This window comes from Lytechinus variegatus, chromosome 15, assembly GCF_018143015.1.
Source record: "Lytechinus variegatus isolate NC3 chromosome 15, Lvar_3.0, whole genome shotgun sequence".
NCBI classification, from domain to species: domain Eukaryota; kingdom Metazoa; phylum Echinodermata; class Echinoidea; order Temnopleuroida; family Toxopneustidae; genus Lytechinus; species Lytechinus variegatus.
Genome location: NC_054754.1, coordinates 5,210,522 through 5,234,247, shown reverse-complemented (window position 1 = coordinate 5,234,247; position 23,726 = coordinate 5,210,522). Strand labels below are relative to the sequence as shown.

The 23,726-nt window shown below is 37.4% G+C and overlaps 1 protein-coding gene across 2 annotated transcripts in view; it reads left to right on the top strand.

Annotated features, from left to right (window-relative positions):
• Positions 1 to 20,982, top strand: part of LOC121428834 — a 30,556-nt gene extending 9,574 nt beyond the window's left edge. Inside the window, exons 6-14 of one of the 2 annotated variants that reach the window (XM_041625700.1) lie at positions 292 to 424; positions 1,546 to 1,618; positions 8,674 to 8,877; positions 11,135 to 11,198; positions 11,884 to 12,076; positions 14,775 to 14,904; positions 16,856 to 17,000; positions 18,131 to 18,214; positions 20,503 to 20,982. In XM_041625700.1, coding sequence (XP_041481634.1) covers positions 292 to 424; positions 1,546 to 1,618; positions 8,674 to 8,877; positions 11,135 to 11,198; positions 11,884 to 12,076; positions 14,775 to 14,904; positions 16,856 to 17,000; positions 18,131 to 18,214; positions 20,503 to 20,754 — 1,278 coding nt within the window. In that variant the 3' untranslated portion in view covers positions 20,755 to 20,982. Of the gene's footprint in view, positions 1 to 291; positions 425 to 1,545; positions 1,619 to 8,598; positions 8,878 to 11,134; positions 11,199 to 11,883; positions 12,077 to 14,774; positions 14,905 to 16,855; positions 17,001 to 18,130; positions 18,215 to 20,502 lie in introns of both variants that reach the window. The other variant, XM_041625699.1, reaches the window with a different exon arrangement.
• Positions 20,983 to 23,726: the final 2,744 nt, after the last annotated feature.

Below are 23,726 nucleotides of genomic sequence, written 5' to 3'. Positions count from 1 at the left end.
CTATCCATCCATCCAACCATCCGTCCATCCATCCATCCATCCATTAATCCATTCATCCTTCAATCCTTCCATCAATCCATCAGTCCATCCATCCATCCATCCATCCTTTTATCCATCCAACCATCCTTCCATCTACATCATCTACTGTATATCTATGTACTTTTCGTGATCCTCCCACCAGAGATATGTATTACCTTGTTCGTGTAGGTATGAAATGTTTATATCTTAAAGTGGAAAATAAATAAAATATTGTTTTCCATCCCCTTACTTCTCTGCCACTTGTCTTCCCAGCAAGTAGAATCTTGGAGTCCTGACCTGATAGAGATTGAAGACAAGGCCAAGAGACTTGCTGACCTCCTCCTGTTTGTCATCGATAATTCTACCCGTAGCATAGCCTCCATGGTGGAAGCTTCATTTCTTGCAGGTTTGTTCCAGGATGAAAACAATATGATTGTAACAGAATCAGACAATCAAAACACTGAAAATTCTTTTAAAATTGATGGAAAATAAAATCAATAAAATCAATTCAACCCTGATGTAGTCCAGGCAAAAATTTGAGTTTTAATTTTAGGGTGCTACATGTACTTTTCACAACTTACCTTTACATGTACTAACTGAATCTAGACTCAGATGTTGTTTGAAGGTTTCCATGGTGGCATGTACAATTGCTGATGTGGTTTACGGTACACCATGTGGAGTGTTATAGAAAACAGTGGATAGAAGAAGAGAAGAAGTGGATAGGCAAGAAAGTGGAGATTGAGAGTAGAGTATTCTTTCTTGGAAGTAGTCCTGGAAAGGACTGTAAACCAGAAGAAATGTTGAGTGAGAACAGCTTGAGTAGTAGAGCTGATGAGGAGATGCTGGCTTGAGTCGGCGAGTAGAGAGTCTCTCTACTACCCATCATCTCTACTCGCCGACTTAAGCCAGCATCTCCTCATCAGTTCTACGACTCAAGCTGTTCTCGCTCAACATTTCTTCTGGTGTACAGTCCTTTTCAGGACTACTTCCAAGAAAGAATACTCTACTCTCAATCTCCACTTTCTCGCCTATCCACTTCTTCTCTTCTTCTATCCACTGTTTTCTGTGACACTCCACATGGTGTACCGTAAACCACATCAGCAATTTAATCTAGACTGTAGGCACAAACCCTTGGTTTTCGCAATTGGTATTTTGTGCAAAAGTCTGAAGTAGTGAGACTAGAATCACTATGCACTGTGGCTGACACAGACAGAGTCTTTGGAGTCTAGTCTTTACTCCAGACCTGCTCTTGGGTAAAGTGTCAAATATGAGTCTGTACTTGCAGACTTACCTGAATCTGGCGACATTAGATAAGCTTTAACATTTCAACAAATGAGGATTTTCTATAGCCCCTATTTTGAGTTTCCTAGACTCTGTGGAGCCTTTCTGGGGCAAAAATTTCCCGAGCTCCTGTGTAATTTATTGTATTCTCAAAAGGTTCAGGAATTTCTAGAATGTCCATGTTCTTGAGATTTTCTGATTTCTTTCGCCCAATCGACATTTTCCGTTGTATTCCCATTTTTTCAGGTGCTCAGAGGCCACTCATTTTGGTGCTAAAAGGATTGCCTTCCGTTGTTGAGAATGAGAGATTAACAGAAAAGTAAGTTTGTGAAATTATTTGAAACTGTTCAGTAGCCATCGCATTTTCATTTTATAAGTTTTGATAAAGGAAGTAGATCCTTACCAATTCTTTGCATAGGCAGACGTGACTACTTGTATATGTTAATTTGCATATTAAAGGCCACCGCACACTTTACGATAGGTCTGCGACCCGATTGTGGAATAAAACATAAAATTTGATGCCAATATTGAGACATGGAACATGGAACGTGTTCAATTCTGTGACCATGCAGCCATCATTATTAAAACAAAAGTGAATAGAATATCTAGTCGTAACAGTGTCATGGCGATCGTATTCAAATCGGCGACGATTAGAAACCAGTTGAGCCTTACTCCAAAATAAAAGCTTGCAATCATCCAAAATTGTTATGTCAGTTAGTATTCTCACATTTAATTTGAACCTGCATTAGAAAAATTACCTTTTGTTCACATTCTCAGAAAAAAAAAATAAAAAAGCAAAATATTTTTTGTTTCAAAATTGGATCATGGACCAGTCATACAGGTAAAGTCAGGAATGATGACTGGTGACTGGTCACGGTGGTGAGAAAGGGATGGCTTGATGACAAGTTTTCGCATCCTTTTCTTATAAAGCAAATAATGCACATAATTTTGTACTGGCATTAGAAAAATTACCTACACTCATTACTTTTGAACTAGTCAACGTTTCAAAAGTAGACCATGTATGTAATTCTTTCTAATGTCGTCACTATCTGTATACTATCTGTGTCGCCTAGTTCAGGGGATTGTAAATCAGGGTCCCGTCTTACAAAGAGTTACTGTCGATCTGATCATCATAAATTATATGGAAGTCCAGCAACGTCATAATTTTTCTCCAGGAAATGTGCATGATGTCCTTTGTAAACAAAGAGAAGCACACTGAATTTTCAAGAGAGCAATGTATGTATGATTATACATCACAATTCACATCCAGAAAATATTCTGAACAAACATGCATTTTAGATGTTGATGTTACTGGCTTTCCATAGTTGTGGTTGATCAGATCACGCGTACATGTAACTCTTTGTAAGACGGGGCCCTGTTCCGTAGTGAGCCGTACATGTAATTAGTGCTGCAAAAGCTAAGCGAGAATTATTGCACTAAAAAAACCCTTAAGGAATAAATTCCACATAAGTTCCTTGTTGCTTCTTGTACACAATCTCACCATATTGGTGAAATATTATGGTTTGCTTACATTATGTTTGCCAGTAAGTCACACTAAAGAGCGCACTCCATAGTTCATAGTTCACCCTCTGTGCCCCCTGGATCTGCGCCTGACTTGTCTGTAACATTGTTCATACAGTGTATGGATGAAAAAACATCAAGGAAGAAAAAGAAAATTGTCCACACACTTTCAAGATATCTGTGACTAAAAAAAAATCATCATTTACTAAATCTCCTGGGGAGATTATTTGTTGTATATCCTAGCTGGGCTGATAAATCTTTGTAACTCAAAATATAAAAGAAAAAAAATTAAGGGCAAGCTATAAAGAAAGGGCTGTATTAAAAAAAATAGCATTGGTGGCAGTCTCCTGATACCTGTGAAGAACTCTTTTGAGAAAAAAGAAGGTTGCTACCCATGTTATAACTCTAAAATCTAGCTTATTCTGAGCTCTCATCAAAACATGTAAATTCTGAGGTACAAGGTTTTATCAGCCCAGAGAGGATACATGTATGTCAAGGTATGGGATGGAATGAAGATGGTGTTTCCGGTATTAAACTTAACATTTCACCTTCTTTCGGGCACTATTTTTTCTGGGCTTCATTTTCATAACATATCAGGTGACATGTGGGACCTCGCAGCTCAGATGTTTGAAAGTCAAATCAATATTAATGTATGCTTTAAATGGAGAAGTAGTTATTTTTTATGTGGGTGGTCACTTTTGTGTTTTTGCAGACGTCAACCGTGTGGGGACGAAGTTCTTAGTCAGAGGTAGGCTCCATGCCTCCCCCAAAATAAAATAAGATAGCTTTCATACATGTATGTGACCTGCAACCCGCAAACCAATAAAAGTCATCCATAATGAATTTTTAGGTTATAAGTGAGCTTGAAAAATTAAATCCTAAGCTTTGAAATGATATATAGCTTTGCCAAATTGAACAAAAATTATCCATGCAAGTACTTGGTTGAATGTAGAAGAAATTCACTGAATAATACCCCTTTCACAGTGCGCTTTTCACCGGCGAACTACACCGGCGAAGTTCTCCAGCGAAGGGGAAAGTGTCCAGTATGAAAGGTACACAGGAAAACTTCACCGGTGAAGTTCGCCGGCGAACTTCTCCACCTCTAGAGGTGGAGAACTTCGCCGGTGAAACTTTTCACCGGCGAACTTTGCCGGTGAAACAGCCAGTATGAAAGCAAACCGGAGAACTTCTCCTCTTTAATGACGTCAGAGGTCAAATTTTTTCTCTCCCGAAGTCCCCTGCACCGAGATTCCGCGCGCAACTACTTGCAAGCTCAGCTGAATGCTGTGGCCAAGTAGATACCCTCGAATCGCCCATTGAACTTTCGCCGGTGAAAAAATGTCAGTGCGAAAGGGTACATTTTTTTTTTCGCCGGTGAAGTGAGGAATGCGAGGCGGAGAAGTTCGCCGGTGAAAAATGAAGAGGGCAGCGTGAAAGGGGTATAAGAGTTGAATTGAGATTTCTTCATTTTTCCGTAACAAAATACATAATGTAGAAACAAATGCTATAAAGGAAAATATTTACAGAAGTTTTGATCAAACATAAAAGTACAATAATAAACATACTCAGTGACAGCTTACAAAAGCTAACAAAAACAAGGAGAAAGCAAGGTGTGAAAGCTGGGTTCATTCAAGCACGAGATGTGAACACTGTACACTCTCATTGAAATTTCCAATCAGTCAGGTAAAATGGTGTAATAAAAAACTCCTGTAGATTGTTCAGCTTCAATGACAAATTTTGACAGAAACGGAGAAGAAGAGTTACTCTTTCAGATAAGATGATATTCTATTTTATTACGTTTAGGAGATCAAATTATTCTTTTAGCTATTTACAGAGAACCCTCTGTCAACTTATTGTTGGTTTGTGGTGGCTGGTCATATATTTGTAGACATCTCAGCTATTGTATTAATGACATATTACACTGTAAAGAAAAATAAATATTATAGCCAACTTAGATTTAGAGGTGAAAATATCATTGCTATCTTTGTAGCCATTTCATATTTCAAGTTTGAAGTTTCATTGCTATCATTGTAGCTAATTCCGATATTAAATATTAGATGAATTCATTATTGTAATCTATTCAGATTTTTAGGTGAAAGTATCACTTTCTTTGGAAGCGAATGGGATACAGAGATAAAAATGTTATCGCTATAATTTTCAACAATTCAGATGTAGAGGCAAAATTATGATTGCCTTCATTGTATCCGAGGCGGAAAAAAACCAGACGATGAAATTGTTTTATAAATTATTGTATGCAATTCAGATTTTGAGGTGAAAGTATCACTTTCATTGTACATGTAGGTGAAAGAGATACAGAGATAAAAATGTCATTGCTATCTTTGTAAGCAATTTAGATGTAGAGGCAAAATTATGATTACTTTCATTGTAGCCGATGCAGAGAGAAACTAGTCGATGAAAATATTTTCAGAATTGTCAATTCAGGTTTTGAGGTGAGAGTATCACTTTCATTAATAGCAGAATAGGATACTGAGATAAAAATATTATCCCTCTCATTGTAGCCAATTCCGAGAAAATATAGGAACCAAATTATTATTGCTATCATTGTAGCTAGTTCAGATGGTATTTTGTATCATTATAGATTATTGCTATCATTGTTATCAATGTATATATTTAGATTTAGAGGTGAAATTATTATTGCTATTGTTGTAGCCAATTCATATACAGTTTATTGGTATCATTGTACTCAATTAAGATAATTATTGCTATCATTGTGGCAAGTTTGCATATAGAGATGACATTATTTTCAGAATACAGCTATTCAACAAGCCTGCTTTAAAAATATAAAATCCTGCTTGTATATAAAATCTTCATGCTATGCAAATGTCTGCCATGGAACCCTCTGGGATAGAGGGGGTGTGGAGGGGGGGGGGGGAGTTGAAATTAGGACTGAACATCATCCATATATCACTTTCCTCTCTAGAAGGTATGCTAAACAAAGAAATGAATACTAATGATAATATGCAACGTTTACACAGAGCTTTATACAATGTTCCTATAAAGAAATTTGTACTCTATAACCACTGCTTTAGCATGTCTTCCCTAATTGGACACTCAACATGCATTCAAGGAATTACATGTAGTACCCAATTACTTCACCAGGGTGGAGGGTGGCAAATGTAGATAAATGCCTTGTCAAAGGATGACAATTCTGTCGTAGGATTCTAACCCAATACCTTGTGGTTAAAAGTCCAGAGGCTTATACTACCGAGCTACATGTATGGTACCCTATCCAGTGAAGTCCACTTTATATTTCAGGATTTCAGACCTAAGCAGTGGTGTACTCCTATTTCATATTTTTGGTACCGTTGTTGTGACACGTGTGGTATTGCAATTAGTGACGGGAACGATAAAATGTTTTCATATACCGTAAACGCGGATGGTGTGCAGTCCTCAAAGAGACCCCCAACTTTGAAAACCAAACAAAACCTACATGTAAATACACAAAACCAGTGTTTTATTCTCACAAAAATCCCTGCCAGTGAGTGTAATGCTGATACAATGCATAAAAGAATACAAGGAAAACTACATAGAAACTATAAAGTGCATGTTGGTTAGTTTTATAAATTCCTTTACCTGTACCATATTAAAAGCTATGATTACATGATAATGGGGAGTTACACCTTTCTTTTGCGTCCACAACTTTGAATGTTTGATATCCTGCCCTACTCTTGCTGACTGCATAACATGGTCGAAATAGATCTTACCTTGAACATCAGTTTTTCTTACAGAAATTATGTGCCTAAAGTGCTTTGTTGATATACATGTACACTAGCTTACGATCATGAAATGATGTGTTACAAAAAGAAGGGATAATCACTCTCAAATGCTTTTTTTATATACTTTTTATGTCAAATTTCACAGTAGCATACATGTACATGTATTTTGTGTCACCCATATTGATGTGTTCTTGTATATTTATGTATTTCTTGTTTTGCTGTTCATGCAAAGAAAAAAATAATAAGAACTGCATTCAGTTTGATAAATATTATTGTCATTCTGTAATGAATTTGCCTTTTAATTATAGAAGGGACAATGATACCCATTAGGAGGATTTGACAACTGTGGTTTGAATGAAGTCCTTGGGCTATTACAGTTTTGTGACATAGGTATCCTTTACACTGGGAAAGATCCAATAACTTCTGAAAAAGGTACATGTGGATTTTTTCTAGATATACTCCTACACAGCTATCATGGTTTATGCTTATTAATTCTACCAAATGTTGTTATTCAGTGTACGCTTAGTTAAGGTTACCTATGCCACAGACTTTGAAGAGTCCATTGTCTTCAAACCGCCTCTGTGAATTTACTCATTATTACTATTGAATCCTAAATGTTGTCCTGTTTATTCAATGTTTACTTAACATCCTGAAACATCTCATGAAACAAAAAGTTATTTATTTTAAGTGACTAAGCTACCAAAATCCTGGCATCTGATTTGCCCAGAGCAAATTTGTCAGTAAAAACCACTGTTTCATGAACCCCCCCTAGACTTTCATACCCTCTATTAGTCAAGATTGCCATTTACATGTATACCTTGTCACACATAATTAACAGTATTTTTTTTACATATGCTCTTAACATCACTAAACAATTGTTGCCATTATTTCTTCATAACTCCACCTTAACATTTTGGGGAAGAAACTAATCTGTATTATTTGTTTCAACTTATTGAGCACCTTATTAACCTCAGCTTCTCTTTATTTTAAGCCATCATTATTATGATTAATAAAATTAACACTATACATGTATATTCATATGAGATTATCCACTCACTTGATAAAACAATATTAAATATTGTGCACAATTAACAAATTTCTGAGAAAATTCACTCGTATTTTTCATTTGCTAAACTTGGGTAAAAAATCATTTGTATTTGATGGCCCATATTCTGAACTCTGGTTTAAATTAAACCCTGGTTTAAAGTTGTGGTTTAACTATGGAGAGCCAATTGGGGTACAAATCCAGAATAATATCCTATTTGTTAACTCATTTGACACTCAAATTGCATTCTGAAGTATTTTTCTTCATAATGGCGCGTATTCTGAAGTCGGGTTTAACTTAGACTCAGGTTTAAAGTGGTTTAAGTATGGACAGCCAGTTGCTACATAAATCACTAACAGCAGAGATATCATTTTTGAACTCATCTGGCTCTCAAATCATTCATAATTGTGTGGGAATTATAAATAGATGATTGTCTTCACCATCGATAATCAGGAAAGAGCACAGTAAACATAAGAAACATACAACTTAATAAAAATTTTGATACTCTTGGCTGTCCATACTTAAACCACAACTTTAAACCTGAGTTTAAGTTAAACTCGACTTCAGAATATGGGCCAATGAATGCTACAGGAAACAAAATAGTAAACGTAAGAGATATACATTATAAAAAAATTGTTGAATTATTGGCTTCCCATAATTCTAGCACAGAGTTACACTGTGGTCGAAGTTAAACCTGACTTCAGAATATGGGTCGATGTATTAAACATTTATTTCATGTTTCTTTGTCAAACATTTGCTTAGAAATTATTATTCTGCCAATCAGGCTATTGTATTTATATTGCATTTGTTCTGATCAATGTGTTGGGCTAACAATTTCTTTTCCTATTTCTGTACTTCGATCTCCTTTGTTTTCTTACGCTCTCTTTCACCGTGCACGGTAACCAACTATTATTTGCTTTGACCTTTTTGTTGTCGCCATGGTAACTAGAATAGAAATCACAGCACCCAAAACTAACTTTCATGCCTCCATCACAGCACTACTTCTTCCACCTCCTCCGCTGCCTTAACCTTTGACCTCAGTAATGATGATGACCCCTATGACCCCGACAGGGAACTGGCCGACATGGGGACGGCCCACGCCTTCCTCTGCGACCTGGTGGAGAGACAGTGTCTGCCGATCTTTGACGACCTGGAGACCGCGCTCCATTGCACGGCGAAGGTGCTGAACCAGGGTGTGTCGATCCCGGAGTTGGGCCTGAGCGACGGGGCCCAGCCAGTCAAGTACCCGGATGTCAGAATAGGACTTAGACTGATGTAAGTGGCTTTATATCAGTGTTATAGGCCCTGTCACATGCAAGCCTTGCAGGTGATTGAGTTGTGGGCAATCACCCACAGTTCACCTGCAACAAGATTTGATTATGTTCAAAACTTATCTGCATGCAAATCAGATTTGACAGCGCTCCTTTGGGCAACTGTGCCACGTGTGAGATACGTGCCAGATACTGTCACCCACAAGTCCATGCAAGTCTTGCATGGAAAGATGTGACAGAGCCTTATGTTCAGTAGGAAAGAATGGCAGATCTAATATGGAGCTAATAACTTTATTGTGGGAATAACTGATGAAATTAATTTATTTGAATTTTATTAGTAGCAGTTATTGTATTTTCTAATGTCACAAGGAAATGAGTTTGCCTTTTGTGATTTTATATGTTCTTTTGTTTTAGAAAAGTGCTTCTAAGTAAGATCAGGGCGCCATTGCGTAAAAGTTACCATTATGGTGGCTTTACCATGCAATGGTAACTTTCATGGAATCCTTGGTTTTGATTGGTAGTAACCACTGGAGAGCAAAGTTACCATAATAGTAACTCTTATTCAACGAGGCCCTGAGGGATAAGGGATTGCACCGTACATGTACATGTACGTGTGCTTGCAACCATGGGTGTAAATCCATGACGTCATACTACTATAGGATTCAATAGTGGGGATGCAACAAGAGTTCACCCCTCCCATGAACAATATGTTGACAGCTTGGATTTATGCCAGTGCTAGCAACTGATGTCTTCACTGAACTCTTGAGGTCTTAAAAACTGGTTAGATCAGTTGGTATCCTTGATTCCTTTTATACTTGTTTGAAATAAACTTTCATAAAGTCGACTTACTTTTAGACAGTTTGAGTCTTTCAAATTCCATTGATTTTAGGGTCATTATATAGTATCATCTATATAGAGTGTTTTAGCCATATATTAAAAATGCGTATTTTGGTCTGCATCAATTGCCTGTGCAGTGTCAGAGCGTATCCCTAAAAATTACCGAAATCCGATGAATATCCCATGGGTTCGTGCTTACCGTTGAGCATAAGACCATATTCAACAGTCAAGTTAACCCAGGAGCTCACCGTGTATTTACCCATACTCACGGGACAAGGGTAGATTATGGTCAAAATATCTAGCAAGATAAATTATGAAAACAGAAATTATGCACTTACCACGATTATATGGATGAAGGTCTAACGAGTGGCAGTTTTCCTGACATCTGGGCACATACTGGAACCTCAAAAAACGAAAAGTTCGCTCCTACCCCCGTTTCGATCGGCCATTTTGTTACAATTCTGTTTTCATAATTTATCTTGCTAGATATTTTGACCATAATCTACCCTTGTCCCGTAAGTATGGTCAATTACACGGTAAGCTCCCTGGGTTACAGTCAAGTGTGAATGCGTGAATACCACAATGAAAGCAATGTGATGCGCAGCATAGATCACAATTGCACTCAATTACATGTACGTCATAATGAATTACATTTAAGTTACAAGTCAATGACTAAAAAATTGACCCTAAAGTGGTGATAAGTGATATGACTTATCAGATCAAATTTTCCCTCTTTTTTCTTTTGGAGGGGGGGGGTTGTGTAGATGACAATAATTATATCGGATGGCTATATTTCATTGATATATCAGAAATATTCTACTCATTAGGGTCAATATTTTCCCAAACTCTTGGAATATTTCTGGTATTTCATTTTGAGCCATCCAATATACCATAATATAATTATTGTTTGTGTATGTGGGAAGGCAATATTTCCTCTCTTATCACTCTCGTTTTTCTCTCTCCTAAGGGATGTGGGTTCGATTTCTAGCCTTTGGCGTTTTTTCCTTCAAGAACTTGACCTATGCGAGGTGAATGGTAGGAAGAAATTCCTCGAATGCTCAGAGTGCCTAGGTAGTCAAGCTAAAGCCGGGTAGTAATTATAGGAGGGCCCGCTGGGAGAACAGTTATCGGAACTGGGGTCCCTTGCAGAAAGAGTTGCGTTTAAACGCAAGTCAAAAAATCAATCGCAAGTCTCAAATGCACGCTGTTGATTGGTTGAAAATCAAGTTGCAAATGATTTTTAGAGTTGCGATTGATTGCAACTCTTTCTGCAACGGGCCCCTGGAGTGGCTATTCTGGGTACATATACCGTTATCATTATTATTATTGTATATGCCTGTCAAAACCTTGTCTTTATTCCCCTTTGTATCCTTAATTGATAATTCTGCAATATTTGTTGAATGTTGTTGTTGTTTTATTTGTAGAAACTTGAAAGAGACTTTCCGGACATATGATCTTCAAAAGACTGGCCACATAGCATTGACCGATGTAAGTTGATCAACCCAATGTATGACAATATTTGTTTGGCTTACTTGTTTTTTATACATGTATGTCCTGTAACTGTCAGAATGAAGACACAATGACTGGATTTTGCCCTAAGTTTAATACATCAGATTTTAGCTTATTTCATAGGGTTAGTGTAAAAACCCAACATGTGTAAGGAGCTTAAAGAGCAACAAAATCATTTTGTTTTGGAGGAAAAATTTTGTGTTGTACAATGAAATGGTAATGGTACTGTGGCTGCTGCATTATTTGTTTTTCCATAGATATTTTACAAATGTGATTTGATATTTATTCATTTAGTATGATAAAGGGAATAATTTTGCTTTGCAAATTTGATTATCATTTTTGGTCATAAGAGAAAAGCTCTCAACTCAACAATATACAGTCCCATGTAAAAATATGCTGTACAATAGACTTAATGCATTGCAGTCTTTCAAACATGGAGCAAAATGAGATGCGATACCAGAAAAATTGTTCCCTGTGATATGAATTTTAAGTTTTTGAAGTGGAGATTGACCTTTTTTTCTCGTGAGATTAAAAGAGAATTTGTAATAATATTGCATGCACTAAACAAAGCTAGATGTGCCAATGCCTTTACATGTATGTATTATTATTTATAATATCCAAATTCTTAATTTGTTCTTAAATCCTCTTTATTTCTCTCAACTAGGCCCTGCTAGCAATGAGGTCACTGACCCAGAAAGACCTGTCTTTCCCGGCCTACGATCAGATCGTCAGGAGTTGTAGCAAGTCCGGGGACAAACCAGAATTTGACTACAACGAGTTCTGTTGCCTTGTGACGGAGTATCTTTTCTATCAACCCGCCCGCAGTGGCCTTTCAAAGTTCTTCCAGTCAACTTACAGTGAGTATTGAACAGGGATGTAGTCGAGGCTGGCCTTCAGGTGACACAGCATTTGCTCCGGGCTTTATTTCGTCTAAAATATAGGGTTAAGGTTGCAAAAGGGTTTTATAATAATAATAATATTCCGCATTTATATAGCGCTTAACTAAACACATCAGAATGATGTCTCAAAGCACTTTACAGATATATTATTACCTCGGTCATGCCCGCATACATTGTATGCACCTTCTCTACTCCCTGGGGAGCATTCCAACGAGAGTTCCAAGACTCAATTTCTAGGCATACTACATAGGCTTTCGCATCCTACCGGGTACCCAAATAACAGCTGGGCGGAGAGTGGCAAATTGTGGATTGACGCCTTGCTAATGGACGCTAGGCCATGGTGGGATTCGAACACACGACCCTTTGATTACAAGGCGAGAATGAGAACTGCAACACCACGGTGCTAGACCCTACACCTTTATGTTAGGTTTAGTATTAGGTTTATGATATGGTATAGTGATAAATCCAGGATTGTTGGTTGGTCATTCCATTAGTGTGTGGAATTTGCAGTGGAGCACATGCCTTGGAACCGGCCTCGAGCCCTCATTTTGCAAGCCTTGGCCTTGGTCTCGCCTGAGTAACATACACGTGAACAGTCAATTTTTGAAGTGCAGATTGTGAGAAGGCTTTTACCTGTAGCCTTGTAACCTGAGAGTGCCAGCCTTGACTACATCGCTGATATTTAAAAAGCTTTACCACTATCTGACATTATTTGTTTTATTTTGACCTGGAAGTGCCAGCCTTGACTACATCCCTGATATTCAATAAACTTACCACTGTCTGACATTATTTGTTTTATTTTGACCTGGAAGTGCCAGCCTTGACTACATCCCTGGTATTCAATAAGCTTACCACTATCTGACATTATTTGTTTTATTTTGACCTGGAAGTGCCAGCCTTGACTACATCGCTGATATTCAATAAACTTACCACTATCTGACATTATTTGTTTTTTGTTTTACTTGGAAGTGCCAGCCTTGACTACATCGCTGATATTCAAGAAACTTACCACTATCTGACATTATTTGTTTTATTTTGACCTAGAAGTGCCAGCCTTGACTACATCCCTGGTATTCAATAAGCTTACCACTATCTGACATTATTTGTTTTATTTTGACCTGGAAGTGCCAGCCTTGACTACATCGCTGATATTCAAGAAACTTACCACTATCTGACATTATTTGTTTTATTTTGACCTAGAAGTGCCAGCCTTGACTACATCCCTGGTATTCAATAAGCTTACCACTATCTGACATTATTTGTTTTATTTTGACCCGGAAGTGCCAGCCTTGACTACATCCCTGATATTCAATAAACTTACCACTGTCTGACATTATTTGTTTTATTTTGACCTGGAAGTGCCAGCCTTGACTACATCCCTGGTATTCAATAAGCTTACCACTATCTGACATTTGTTTTATTTTGACCTGGAAGTGCCAGCCTTGACTACATCCCTGGTATTCAATAAGCTTACCACTATCTGACATTATTTGTTTTATTTTGACCTGGAAGTGCCAGCCTTGACTACATCGCTGATATTCAATAAACTTACCACTATCTGACATTATTTGTTTTTTTTTTTACTTGGAAGTGCCAGCCTTGACTACATCCCTGGTATTCAATAAGCTTACCACTATCTGACATTATTTGTTTTATTTTGACCTAGAAGTGCTAGCCTTGACTACATCCCTGGTATTCAATAAGCTTACCACTATCTGACATTATTTGTTTTATTTTGACCTGGAAGTGCCAGCCTTGACTACATCCCTGGTATTCAATAAGCTTACCACTATCTGACATTATTTGTTTTATTTTGACCTGGAAGTGCCAGCCTTGACTACATCGCTGATATTCAATAAACTTACCACTATCTGACATTATTTGTTTTTTTTTACTTGGAAGTGCCAGCCTTGACTACATCGCTGATATTCAAGAAACTTACCACTATCTGACATTATTTGTTTTATTTTGACCTAGAAGTGCCAGCCTTGACTACATCCCTGATATTCAATAAACTTACCACTATCTGACATTATTTGTTTTATTTTATTATTTTTATTCTATTTTTAATGCTACATCCGTGAGCCTCTTTTCTGAAAAGGGCTTATTGCATGCGAGGACACATGTGGGGCGCTGTAAATAATTTCAACTACGATAACATGGCCATTATTGTATCAATCATATACCGTAAACCTTGAATATGATTGGCTTCTGAGACTGGTTACCATGGCAAAGTTACAATAGTTTAAATTCTTTATGAAATGCAGAGCTGCCAAGTAGTACAGATTTTCCTATTTTGTATTAAGGAATGAGAAGAATACAGATGGTTTCATGCAAAATACTGATTTTCAGCATTGAAAATATTGACAGCAGAGGCTCTGTTGCAAGCGGTAATGTGGCAGCAATGCCTACATGTTACAAAAATGCATTACTTACACATTGAAATTAATGTCTTGACTTCACAATCCGAAAGATGTGACTGGATTTACTGTAAGCGCCCTGGTAGGCTAACAACGTTTCTGTGTGGCCGGCACAGGTTGGCAGCTCTGGAAATGTGCTCCAGAAATGGCATTTGTTTATGAAGGTACAAACATTAAAACCAACTATCACAGAAGTCTTTATCTTCTACTTTTTACTTTCCCACGTCACTGTTCAGGGTTCTTCCGTCAGTTTGGGCGGAGCGATGCCGAGGAGGAGGAGGAGGTTGAGGTCCAGCGAGATGTCTTCCTCGGTGGATCCTGTCGAGATAGTCATTGGAGGGAAAAGATCGTCATTCCAATCCTTAGGTGTGTATTGCCGTACGTCTTTCAAAATTCATGGCTTACAAATTGTATTCAATCACAGAGGCACTACATTTTTTTTACAAGCGCTGCTTTTTTAATACTTTTGTACCTCACACTCAGGTATTCTTTATCATGTGTAATCAATCTATAGATTTTATCAAAGATTTATTGCAGTATGTCTCAAAATGATTTTGTTATATTGTATCTTTTTATTTGGCACAGGAGAACTAAATGCTTGAACTTCAAATTTGAGTTCTTAGAAAAAGCCATAATTAATTCTAGTGTCTTGCATGAATCTTGACAGTGGGTTTGTACAATGTCTCTGATGTTTGGGCTGTGCCCTGAGATCTCGGCCCTCGATCCCGCAAGCGCCGCGAAAATTTGTACAGTAATAGTGTACGATATAGTCTACAAGGCTGTATGGTTAATTTTTTGGAAATAGTAAGATTTTTCATTCAATGAATTAATTATGCTAATTTATTCATCAAATAAAACATTTGCTCTATCAACTATTATGCTGCCTCAAAACTGCTAATTTTTATTCACAGACTCTTTGTAGGACCCCGATCAAATGTACTTAAAAAAAACAATTTGGTATTGCAATCTTTTTCTTATGTATTTTATTGTTTTTTAAATTTCTTATGTGTTACTTTGTTTTTCAACTTGATTTTTAGTGTTTTTTCGATGGAAATTGTTGCAGACTTAATTTTGATCATAAACAAGACAAAATTTATTAAATTCAATCAGTGAAAAAATAGAAATAATGATACATTTATGAATTTTGTCTAGATACACAATTTGCATTGTATGTGTACATGAATTCATGCTTTTGCGCAGTTTTGGGTCTGACATGCACCTACATATAAATGTTAAGTAATTTCGTAATCGCGCATCTGGGCATCGCAAATTTGGTCTCTTAAGTTGCACGAGATTTGAATGTAAAAAGCCTCCGAACGGTGTTGTTGAAAAATTTTGCGCGGTGGATTTATCGTGAAAAATGTAGAGGGGATGGATTCTGCCCCCTAGGCATTTTAGGGTTAAAATGGCCCTCCTGTTTCATAGATATTGGCTATGTTACAGTGGAAAACACTAATATACTGTAACATGTCCTTCAGGATGTTAGGGGGAGGCCCCAGATTGAGAAGAGTCGCAACCTTTGTACCTTAAGAACCTATTTTATGATTCGTATGAGAGGGGGAAACCCCGGTCTAGTAGTCTATCCGGGGAGTGTTTCATGATAGGATTTGTTAGATGTGTTATCTGAGAGTTACCATATAATAACAATGCTTTTCAACGAGTCAAAATCAAGGAAAGTCATCTCTGACCACTTGTTGGATGATAAATTTTTAAAGAAACAGTTTCTTGAACACCCGCAACTTGAGTTATATCGGGAGTAGAGACCTGCGGGTCACAGTGATTCAGTCCTCTTTTTGCCTCCCATGCACGGGTGATGCCAAGCTAATGTACCTTGCCAAAAAGTCAGAGCAGTGTTTTTCCCCGCAGGAAGCCTGCAAGGGGCCTTTCATCACCTATTCTTTATTTCATCATGGATAAAGCACTTGGGAATGCAGGAAAGTTGCCATGAAAAGACGCATTGGTGCCTTTAGTACAGGATTCCTGCTAAAATACACAGCACTGTCTTTGGACAGGTACCTAATGATATTAACTGTTTTCAACCGGTGTGTTGGCTCAGTTGGTAGAGCGTCTGTCACACAATCGTGAGGTCAGAAGTTTGAACCTTGGCCGCGTCATACCAAAAGACATAAAATGATGGGAGTTGCTGCTACCCTGTTTGGCGTTCAACATCTTAAGAGGCAGAGCCTCGTCGGTCTGGTGCTGCACAGTGGCTGCCGGGCCCGTATGATCAAATGGGCAAAATGAATTTTTCGGAATTTCTATTCTCAGATTTCTTTTTTTGACCAATATAATATGGATTGGATTTTCCAACCTCCAGGAACAATGGCATGACCTATTTTAATCCTGTGGTACCCAACTGGAATCTCAGGTACCTCCCTCTAGAGGCTCAAGCCAAGGACAACTGTAACTACCTCTTCTTTGTCATCAATAATCTATCCAGATCATCTGCTTCCATGGTCGAGGTAAATATTTGGTGGTGGTGATGATTTTTTTACCTGATGCTAAGAAATCATGAATGCTTGTAAGCAAGCAACCAGAGGACTGATGGCTTAAGGTCCTCTCCGAAGGACCTGGTACTGAGGATTAATGCCTTACCAAAGGGCACTAGCGCACCAAATGGGAATCGAACCCGGGTCACCAGAATACAAATCCCCCAATTTCAAGCTCTAAGCTTAAGATGGAGCTCTCACATTTCAAAATGTATTTTGTCATATATGTATATATATATTTTTTTTCTGCTATTTGTTTTAATAATAAAAAAAGAAGAAATTTATCAGGTATAAATGTATTTCAATAGGATTGTTAGAATGTATATATGCATATGTTAGTCATTATGTCATTATGTCATTTGCTTATTGTTACGTTATGCTAAGAAAAAAATGATTACTCTTGTATATTCTTTGGTTATTGGTATGTGGAAATAAATGAATCAAATCAAATCAAATGAAATTTGTTATATTGAATTGTTCAGAATAGGATATCAGTAATATATGCATGATCTTTTAGCTGTACGTTAAAAACACACATTTTGGTATGCATGATCTACCTGTGCAATATTTTATTGTATTGCATGATACATATAAATTTAATTAAAATGCAAAGGAACATATTAATCAAATGATAAAGGAGACAGTAAAGAAAGTTAGATATCATTATATAAAGCTTGTATATGTTATAGACACTGGCAGGCTGATAAAACAAAATCTCAAAATTTAGAACTTTGGAGGTCTGCTTAAAAAAAGGCTGTATTTTAAAATTATACCAATGGTGGCAGTCTCTTATTGTCTGAAAAAAGTCTCCCAATAACTGTGAATAACTCTCAAGGCAAAAGAAGGTTGCTACCCATGTTATAACTCTAAAATCTAGCTTATTCTGAGCTGTCATAAAAATATTTAAATTCTGAGATACAAGATTTGATCAGCCCACCAACGATAATAACCTTTTAGGAAATTAGTTCTTGAACAGGTTAATTGTCAAAGTTTTTGACTGTGAACTTATGTATTTATCTATTTATTTTATTGATCTGTTAGGGTACTGTATTGGTGACTGGTATGACTCGAGCCTACTTATGATTGTCTGTTTTAAATTTCAGGTCGCTCACTATATTGGCCAAGATCGAAATGTGATTTTGTGCATACAGGACCTCGAAGATGGAGTGGTCATCAATGGAGAGGAGGTGATTATGTTTCTGTTTTTTTATTGATTATTGGGTGACAAAACTTTGTATTTGATGGGGGTGGGAATTTTTCACTTTGTTTTACAGCAATAAAAACTATCATTACGTCAAACCCCCGTTTAGAGAAAGACCGCAGTTCAGACTGCAAACTGCGGTATTAGACCCCAAATCGTGTTTGAGATCATGGGGCTGTTTCATAAAGCTGTTCGTAAGTTAAGACTGACTTTAAAAATGACTGGTGATCATCGCCAATGGTGTGTACCATTTACCGCAAGACAGGATCACCAGTTGTTCTTTACATACTAACAGCTTTTTGAAACACCCGCCTGATCAACCCTGCTTGGCCAGGTAATCCCCGCTATCTCCACAGGCCAGATTATGAGCGTTGGGCCAGGGACGAAATGATAAACAACAGCTGTACGTAAGACTTCTCTGCCTGTAGGACCTTCGGAATGAAATTATTGTATTCGATATTTAATCACATTTTCAAAGGCATATTGTATTCAGAAATTCAATGTTAGTCCATTTTCAATTTTGAACGAAGAAATCGACCTCGAAATAAGGAAAGTAAGTGAATAAAAAATGGCGGCATCCTTTGCCGGGGACCGCGCTCTGGCTATTTTGTTATCTTCGGACCGAGGTCAAGAAACAGGTGTTTTGATACTTACTTGGGGCAGTAATTGATTGAGAAAAACCATGGAGTAGGTCCATGGAAAAACTGGGGTATAGTGTTCCAAAACGGAGGTTTTCATCATATGACAATTTTAATATTTGAACAGGTTGTCTTACTCTAAATTGTGGGAAATATTATAAAGATCATAACCCAAGAAGAAAATGTTGCAAAACTAAAAAATGAAAATCCTGCCAAGTTTTCCAAACACCTTTTTTTTTTGGCACCAGATTAGGAAGTATCCTAAGGCTACATATTCTACTTATCTTGTAAATAAATTGTATTTCCTGTGCCTCAATTTCTCCCAAACTACTGTCAGTTGTGGGTTTTCTCTGCATTTTGGGATTTATTGCAGCCTATGTACAAAATGCATGTATGAATAGGAATCATTTGTAACACTGCAGTCACAGGTTCTGTGTTGAGAGTGTGTATTTTGCCAATGTAATTGCATGCGCCAAGAGTGGTGCGTAGCTTTGAGACCCTTTACCTTACAGTTGCATCTCAAAATTAAAATATTTACTGGCTGCCATGACGCTGTGTCTAGTGAGATAGCCCAGAGCTACCAAGTCTCATGCTTTGTGCGTGAGACTCACGCATCCAGGGTCTGTCTCACGATCTCATGCATGACACCCATTTTTCCAACGCATCGGGACGCAAAAGAGAAAAAGTAGCATTATTCGCTAGATTATACACACTGGCCGACCGCCTTCGCACGCCATCGCGTCTACCCCTGTGGGCATGTGAGAAGAATCGAGAGTGCAGTCAGCGCACAGCTAGTACATGATGCGACAAATCACATGCGTGCATCGCAGGGTTTTGTAGTATGGATCAATATCGTGATGAAGCCTATATCTCTCGCGCGCGCCTTTTCAAAATGTACAAGTGTAAGTACTGGCCACGCGCAGAGACGCCGAGTCATGAAAATCTCACGCATAACTTTTTTTTGAACTTGGCATCTCTGATAACCTTCCCTTTGGAATTGTATAATGGATTATCTTCTTGAGGCAGAGTATTAAGATTTGTACAAGGTATCAGTCATTCAATGTTTTGTTTGGTGTGTTGGCTTAGTTGGTAGATCGTCCATCTCACAACCGGGATGTCGAGAGTTCTAACCCCGGACGCCTCAGACCAAAAGACGCTAAAAGATTGGGGTTGCTTCTACTCAACTCCAATGGCGTTCAACAATACATGCGATAGAGCTACATGTACGTTGATCTGGCGCTGCACAGTGGTTGTTGGGCCCGTGATTGATTGGATTTATGTGTTTGATATCTGTTTTCTAGCAATAAAATATGGATGGATTTAAATTGAAAAGGATTTCCCAGACATTTGGAATACAATGTCTTGTTCCCCCAGTGATGTAATATTTTTTTTTATTTCAAAGAATTAGTGGATAGTCATAGCGTAATAATTACAGGATAATGTATTATGATGATGATATATCAGAGAATATATACTATTCCATTCATCGTAGTTATATTCAAACATCTAGCTGTGACTCATGTTTTTTTTTTTAAGATTCCATTATTTCAGTGAAGACTTAATCCAGTATCTTCATAGCAGTGTAATTTCCATTGAGTCTTACCTTCTATTTTACCTTCTGTCTATCCAACACCAGCTTACTCCTAGAGCGGTCAAGGACTACAATAGAGGGCGCCAGTACCTTGCCGACGTCGCCAGCCGCGAGCGCGTCCCGATATTCAATGACGTGGAGGAGGCAACGCATGCCCTCGTGGAGAGGATCAGGAGAGACCAGGAGAAGGTGATGAGGGAGAATCCGTCCCCTTCCCATCGGGCCTGCTACGTCCCTTCCGCTCCACAGAACCCAGCGGAACCTCGGTCACCCATGTCCTCCTGCCTTGGACTATGACCCTACCGCAGCTGATGGAGCCGATGCTGACTCACTTGCCAAAGTCCTCTAGGGAGTACTGTACCTGTAATATGAAATAATCCCTTTTGTCTTTGATTGAGGCAAAAGTACAAGTCGTTGCTGGGGTCATAAAACCTCATACAGTCAAACCTGTGTTAGTAGACCTCCCTCCAAAGCAGCCACCTGCCTATAGTGACCACTTCAAGTGATTCCCTTGGGGCAGAATGTTTGGAGAAAAGTCTGCCAATAGCAGTTACCTGTCTATAAAGGCCAAATGTAGCGTTTCCCTGGATTGTCACTACAGACAGGCTGCACTGTATTTCAGAGTTAAATTCTCCTTTAGGACACCTCAGATATAGCTTGATTTTAGAGATTTGACATAAGTAGCAACACCCCTTTGCCTAAGAAGAGCTCTCTACAAGAATTAGGAGACTTGTTTTCAGACAATATGATGTTGCCACCACTCCATATTGCTAAAACCCATCCTTTTCAGAGCTGCCCTAAAAATGTTTTAAATTTTGGGATACAAGGTTTGAAGAGCCAAGCACTGAAGCTTCCTTAGTTTTTTTGCTGGCCATTCTCTGATTCTCTTGCTAGGTGCGATGCGGTGTTTTAGAAGCGTACCTGGTGAGTCTTGTATCCATTATCCCTTCTCTGCGAATTGGAATTCTTGCCTTCATCTTTGAAGTGACCTGCAGGGCCTGTTGCGCAAAAACTTGTGTTTGAACACAAAACAGAATGTAAACTTCTGATTGGATGAAAGTTAAGCTGCGTTTGATTTTTCTCAATTCACATTTAAAGTGATTGTTTCACTTTGTTCTGATTCAGAAAATTCTTATTTTAGTTTTTGAAGGTGGGCTTTTAGTGTAAAAATACAATCCCAAAAGTTTCTAAGTGTCATATCTAAATATTTGAAAACTTTTGAGATATAAACCAAAGTTTGAAAATAATTGGGGGTTGGTTTCAATTACTATATGTATAGAGCGAATCTGTGCAACACAACACATAAACTCTAGATGAAACCAGCATGACCTACATTATACATACAGTGTGTACAAGCTACATGTAAACTGAATGTTCAGTGCAGCTAATAATAGTGTGTGTATAGGAGATACACACAGCAGAAGGGAGTCATCACAGCCAACTGACTTTTTCAATTTTAGAAAACTGGGCATATAGTTGAATGCGTCTTACAGACGGTTCTCAAAGTCAGGCTAATAAATTGCTACTTGTTTCTAAATTAGAGTGTTTCATCCTATATTTTGGTCTGTTTCAGGGTTTTGAGAATAAATGCAGGCCCTCATACACATGTTTCATCTTAGTTTGAGAATTTTTTAAAAATCAGCTCCTAACAAGGTGAAACGATCCCTATAACTGAAGATTTTTTTACTGCATACTCCTGTCCTCACATAGCTTTTGCCTAAAGATATGCACCTTTCAGTACCAAAGAGTAGGTTAATTTTTTTTTTTTTGCATCTTTAGGTTTTAAAGGTCGTGTTAACTTTCGCTCTTTCATGTTTTGAATGAAGGACATTTTTATTGTGTATGAAAATTGTAGCAGAAACCAAATTTAAGTCATGGAAAATATTAACCCTTATTTGACCTGAAAGGGGGGGGGGTATTGAACCCCCCCCCCCTGTAAATGCTTTGTCTGAAATAGCCTAGTTAAGATAGGGTTAAATAACAATTCTGATTTTTTTTTGGATTGAGTAGCATCTTTTTGGAATAATTTAAGAAAACAATTCATTTGAAATAAAGATATACAAATTAGATTTTTATCTCTGTATTTTAGCTCTTTAGATGTAAGCCGTCATGTACAGTCTCATATGAAATATTAACTTTTTGCTGATAGTATGCATGCACATGAATACTAGAAAATATGTAAAACATGAGTGGAAATATACTATAAGTAGTATTTAACGTTGTAAATTTTCATTTTTGAAAAGTAGTTTTTATAATGTCGAAATATATATAGAAATACCATGAGATAATTTGCTTATTTTTACCCTTGTTTGTCAGAAAAGTATATAAGTATAGCAATGACAAAATGATTATGTGATACAGAGATAGTTATCATGATAAGACATGACAAATAGTAATAACAATGATTACATTTATGATGTAGGAAAATGAAAAAAGTACAAGGAGATATTAAAGTTGAAATAGTTTGCATTCATATAGTGCTATTTACATAAAGAGCATAAACGATATGGATAATTAGATAGATGCCAAAGGTCGCAAAAGTTGAATTTGATGTTGAGTTTCCAATAGATGACATATTTCGAAGCAATATTAGGGAAGGGAATATTTACTAAGTTCCTTTCTGTGCTCGGGTCTGAAGCTCAGTGTTAGATTTTGGACTGGAAGGATGGTGGGCAATTGAATGTTTATGTTAATTTCCAAGAACACATAACATACAATAACATGATATTCCATTCTCAAATAACAACAGAATGTATATAATAACATTAAGAAAACCCAACCAAATATAAAGAAAAGAAATGATTATTTGAAATATTTATTGAAATATTCATTTGTTTTATGCAATTCAAAGTATTTTGTATGAAATCATTATGAAGCATCTTCAATCAGTAGACTCATGAATAAAAGAGCGTATCTAACCATGGTAATAGGCTTCATGTGGCGCACTGTGACAAAAGTGCGCATTAGCATTGGACATTTTTTATACACACGCCCGATACACGTTAAATTAAGCTTGAGTTATACAGGAAATCTGCATAAACCACGGATTCAACCATTGGTTTTCAAAACCAACTTTGTGAATTCGGGCCTTGATGTTGATTAATTTGTGTGACCTGTTTGTCATAAAACTAATCCTAACTGGACCTCACTTTTGGACAATATACATACACGTGTATCTCTATTGTAAAGAGCACCTCCATTTATTTTGATCAATCAAATACCTATGAATTTCTACAGTAAGACACCGGTGCCTATTTTATATAGATTCT